Here is a 5,531-nt window from a genome sequence, read left to right on the forward strand (position 1 = left end):
AATCCCGAGGCCAGACACCTATGATGACAACGGCGGGAACCAATGAGAAGCGGGGGTCCTCTAGCCTGCCTCCAAAGCGCCAGGCCCGAAAAAGCCACTCGGAGGACGGTATTAGGGAGGTACAAAGCGGGAGGGAAGTCCTCGTCCGGACGACGGGGCGCTGCGTTTACAGAGCCGGGAGGAGGGGATCCTGGGAGCGCGTGAGAGAGCACGTCCTCGCAGCCCGCACCCGTCCCCCTCGAGCCGGGGGCCCCGGCGGGGAAAGGGGCGGGCGGGGACGTGCTGCGCGCTGACGTCACACGCCGGGCCCCGCCCCGCCCGCCCGCCCTTATAGCGTCACCCTGGCGCGCGCGCGCACCATTGTGTGGCTGGACTTGGCCACCGCTGCCGTGAGAGGCGCGCGTCGGGGGTTTCGCCGTCCCCGCAGCCGTACCGCGGCTCCTGCCTTGCGGTTCGCCGTCCGACCGCCTGCCCGCCTTCGGGCCCCTCGCCCGCCACGGACATGCCGCGCGTCTACATAGGGCGCCTCAGCTACCACGTCCGGGAGAAGGACATCCAGCGCTTTTTCAGCGGCTACGGCCGCCTCCTCGAGATAGACCTCAAAAATGGGTGAGTGTGACCCCGGGCGCCTGCGTCACCCCACCGCGCTTCGCGGCCCGCGGCGGCGGCGGAGCAGCCCCCCGAAACGAAAAAAGGCGGCCCAGGCCGCTGCGCCGCGGCGCACGGCCTCCAAGATGGCGGCGGCGCGGCGCGGCGGGGGCGGGGCGGCGTGCGCGTGCGCGGCCGCCCTGACGCCGCCCGCCTGACGCCGCCCGCGCCCCCAGGTACGGCTTCGTGGAGTTCGAGGACTCCCGCGACGCCGACGACGCCGTTTACGAGCTGAACGGCAAGGACCTGTGCGGCGAGCGCGTGATCGTGGAGCACGCCCGCGGCCCGCGCCGCGACCGCGACGGCTACAGCTACGGAAGCCGCAGTGAGTCCCGCCCCCGCGCGCTCCGCGCCCTGGGGGACCCGGGGGCGGGCGCAGGCCTAGGGGGGGCGGGGGGGGCCTCCCGAGCCCCGGGCGGGCGCGGCGGGCGGGGTCGCTTGACTCGGGTGGCCCGGCGGCCCGCCGCCGGCCCGGGGCCCGGGACGCCGGAGCGCGGAGGCTGGGTGGTGTGGGGCTGGCCTTGGGCAGAGGGTGGGTGCTTGGGGTGTCTTGGCTAAGGGGGGGCGTGGGGGGCTTGCTCTGGGCCCCCGCCAGCACTGTCGTGGGCCCTGCCCGCCGAGGGGGCGAGGGGCGGCCGTATCTGTTGTACCCCCTCGCTTACCTGTCAGTGCGTTAGCTAGGAATGGGGATGGCTTAGCTTGGAGGGGGCGGAGGCGGGGATGGGATGGGGAAGGGGGAGGGGCTTTAAGTTCAGGTCTGATAGTCACTAAAATTGGCGGGGGCCAAAGAAGAGACTGTTATCGAGCCAGTGTGGTGTATACGCCACCAGTAGCGCTCAATAAGCTTTACGGCAGTGCTGCATTTGAACTAATGGGGGCATGTTACTGGGTGGAGGTGGGGGGTGGTGATGTTAAATGTTTGATGTTGAAATTGTTGCATGTTGAATTCAAACTTTTTAACAAGTCCTTGATGTTTCAATTTAAAAGTGACCAATGGGGCTGAGGCTGTGTCCACTGAGGCTAAGATGACTGCCTTTCCTGATTGGCCTTGGCTTTTCCATACATTGTGTGACCCTTGCCCTATGACCCTTTGGCTGACCTTACCGGAAGCCATGACGACAGCAGCCTTTTGCCATTAGACGCAGGGTGATGGTGAGGATTCCAAGGGTTAGACAAAACTGGTTAATCTGAACTAGGTGACTGTTACCTTGCGTGTTTTGTGGCCAAACCACCACCAAAAACCTCACACTGTGATGTAAGTACTTAGTGTAACTAGTAAACATTTTTGTAAAATGTAGAAATGCATGTAATCAGTTAAGTTTTATATTTTACAATGTTCTGTAAAATAAAACTTAGCGAGGTAAATTGAATAAAGGAGCAGTCACTCTCTAACAGATTGTAGGAGAAGTTTAGTTGGATTTAGTCTATTTGGCTTGCCCTTAATTTAATTTGTGGCAAATCACAACTGTATCAAAGGATTAGCAGTATAATAGCAAAGTCCTACTCCAGTAAATAAAAGTTGATATGTTTGTACTAACTTTCAGAAACTTGTGTCCCTATCATTACAAACCATCTAATCGTTTTCTTCGTGTGATAAAGGTGGTGGAGGTGGATACAGCAGTCGGAGAACTTCTGGCAGAGACAAATACGGACCACCTGTTCGTACAGAATTCAGGCTTATTGTAGAAAATCTTTCTAGTCGCTGCAGTTGGCAAGATTTAAAGGTATGTGCTATAATTAGAAATAAAAGTGATAGGGGTGCTTAAAGGATAGGTAGGCTCTTGTTTAACTTTATTCCTGAAAGTCAGATATAGTATGTAGGTCTTTAGATTTCTGGGTCTGACCTATCTTGTTGCTTTTTTGTAGGATTTCATGAGACAAGCAGGTGAAGTAACCTATGCGGATGCTCACAAAGAACGCACAAATGAAGGAGTTATTGAGTTTCGCTCCTACTCTGACATGAAACGGGCGTTGGATAAACTAGATGGTACAGAAATAAATGGCAGAAATATTAGGCTCATTGAAGATAAAGCACGATCGAGCCATAGGCGGTCTTACTCTGGAAGCAGATCAAGGTAACTTGAAGAATAATGGAGAGAGGAGGATAATATTTCCTAAGAACAAAGAAAAATTCAAATGAGTTTCTTAATTGAAATTAGGTCAGTTTTTGGCTACTTCATTAGGTTCTTTTCCAGATGTCTTGGCAGTGGATTTGAATTTTGTGTTGGTCTTTTTATTGTTCTTTGTAAGTGGCACAAACCTCTTGAGATATACTGAGATTAAGTTTTTGTTATGGTTCTTACAGGTCACGTTCTAGAAGGAGATCACGAAGTAGGAGTCGCAGGAGCAGCCGCAGTAGATCTCGAAGTGTCTCAAAAAGCCGCTCCCGGTAAATAATAATCTTGATGACACTGTATTTGTTTATGGAGTATTTGTGTGTTCTGGCGAGGTACTAAAAGAAAAATCTGGCTTTTCTTGTTCAGATCCAGGTCTCGGAGCAAAGGTCGATCGCGTTCTCGATCCAAAGGCAGGAAATCTAGATCAAAGAGCAAATCAAAGCCCAAGTCTGATCGAGGCTCCCGCTCACGCTCTCGGAGCAGGTCTAAGGAGTATGAGAAATCTCGAAGCAGGTCTCGTTCTCGATCTCGTTCCCCCAAAGAAAATGGAAAAGGTGATATAAAGTCAAAGTCTAGATCGAGGAGCCAGTCTCGTTCCAAATCTCCCCCACCTGCTCCTCCCTCAAAGGCTCATTCTGTGTCCCCTCCACCAAAAAGAGCTTCAAGATCTCGTTCTAGATCTCACTCAAAGTCAAGGTCACGGTCCAGATCAAGTTCCAGAGATTAACCCAGAACTCTATGTTCTTTGCACACTATTATGGAACACTTTCCTACTTGCTTAGGCAGTTACTCTTCCATGTTTGTACTTGGCCTCTTTTGTAAGAGGAATCTCCTGAAAACAAGGGCACACAGAAATTTGATTTGTGGCCAAATTTGATGAGAAAGATGGGGTTCTAAAATGGTGGCATGAAGACCTCCTCCCTTCTTTGTAGAATTAAGATAACTTTGATTTTATAGCTTTTGAGCTAAAATAACTTTTGTAAAGATTAAGCTCATTTAGATTTTTTTTTTTTTAAGTATTTCAGCAGGATCTGCTGCAGGGGTTTTTGTTGTTTTGTTTGCAGACTTTTAAATTTAAACAGTTTCAAGCTTTGGATACTTTCAGGCTTTAGAGGGAGAACCCATTTTTCAATTATGTTGGCTTTTTATAAAGCCTGAGTTATGTAAGATTTCAATAAAAGTTTGCTACCAAGATGATTGCCTTATTGAATAGGTTGCTATTAATTCCTTTTAATATTGATAATCTGTTTGTGGAAACAATGTAAATTCTACTCAAATGTAAAACAAGGCAAGCCTCAGACCAGCAATAAATTATTCAATTTCGATAAAGAAAATTTTTGTTCTGTTAAATCAAATTTGCCAAAGTTATTGCATCTGCCCATTTAACAAGTTAGGTTAAAAATAAAATATTTTATAGTCAACCTGTTATGCAATTTTGCCTAAATTAATGAGTTTTAAATAATGAAACCTTACTTTCTTTGGTACTTTTTAATTTAGGTTTTTATAAGGAATGGTTGGATTGTTTGTTTTTCAGTATATACTGCAGAATTTCAGAGAAGAAACTGGTACCTATAATTATAGTTCATTATTTTGCCGATTTGGAAGAACAAAAGTTACTGAGGCAGCCTCCACTGCTTTTCAGAATTTGGTGTGTAAAGACAAGTTAAAGACTTGACTTTGACCAAAGTTTTCTTGTTTTTAGAAAAAGAACAAATACTTTTAGAAGGAGGGGGGGGGGGGTGCTATACGGTGAAATTTGACTCTTAAGAGTATGCAACATCCTCATGTTAATATTACATGGTATAATAGGCAGCTTTGTCCACATTGTTAGCTGGCCCACAGTGGATATAGGTAAATTCCTGCACTCATAAGTTTTTATGGTAATGGCAAAGACCAGCTTATTAAAAATCTAGTCTTATTCCATACCTTATGGACCTCCATCATTAGATAGCTGCACACTATAGCATTGGTCCACTTGAGAACAGAGTTGACTGATAAAATGATTAGTTTCTTGCCAACTTGTAAGTTGAGTCCAACAGTCTACATCATGCCATATAGTGATCTGTGGCTGTTAAGCTGTTAGCAGAAGAGAAGTGGGCAACATCTGGATTCCCCTTTATTTTACCAGACTGTTCATTGACACCATAGTGCCTTTATGGCCAGTTTGAGTCCTACTGCTCCTGTGTTACCATCTTTCATCTTTGGTATCTTCCACTTTGTTAACCTATTTTATGCTTAATCTCCTCAATAAAATGCTTACCAAGGGAAAGGCTTGTTTTGGCTTTCTTGTGTATTCCCACTTAGTGCCAAATTCGCCCCTAGAATTAGAGCTGCTATTTCTGACTTGACCATGATAGAAAGGATCTCGTTTTCAGTTCCCCAGAAATGATTTGGGGATCAGCTGAGTCATTGGCCTATTTTGTGCTTAAGTGTCATCCTTGAAGTGGTAAGGATTAACATTTGCTAGCTATTGGGAAGGATTAAAATTACTAAATCTTTTTTGTATTAGTCCTGTCCTATTTTTACAGTTTTGCCCATTTTTATATTGTAGCGGTTAGGACATTTCCCATGACAGTTCAGATATATAAAAGCCTAAGCCGCCAGCCAGTAGCTATGACACAAGCTGTCAGAGCTCATGACACACATAACTACCAGGGGACAGGCGCTGTGGTTCAGAACCAGAGAGGAAGGAGCCCGGTTCTGGCGTGTATCACCTGAGAACTGCCCCTGCAATACGGGATCCCTTGGGGGATGTCACAACCTTAG

At 47.9% G+C, this 5,531-nt stretch overlaps 1 protein-coding gene across 1 annotated transcript; it reads left to right on the forward strand.

Annotated features, from left to right (window-relative positions):
- Positions 1–338: 338 nt before the first annotated feature.
- SRSF6 (serine and arginine rich splicing factor 6) lies at positions 339–4,186 on the forward strand. Its single transcript, XM_084887781.1, has 6 exons — positions 339–609; positions 825–973; positions 2,248–2,372; positions 2,515–2,723; positions 2,954–3,037; positions 3,132–4,186. Exons 1-6 carry the CDS (start codon positions 503–505, stop codon positions 3,490–3,492), a joined length of 1,035 nt encoding a protein of 344 aa, XP_084743907.1. The 5' UTR covers positions 339–502; the 3' UTR covers positions 3,493–4,186.
- The last annotated feature ends 1,345 nt before the right edge of the window (positions 4,187–5,531 follow it).

The sequence above is a fragment of the Pipistrellus hanaki genome (assembly GCF_964339955.1).
Source record: "Pipistrellus hanaki genome assembly, chromosome: 6".
In the NCBI taxonomy this organism is placed as follows: domain Eukaryota; kingdom Metazoa; phylum Chordata; class Mammalia; order Chiroptera; family Vespertilionidae; genus Pipistrellus; species Pipistrellus hanaki.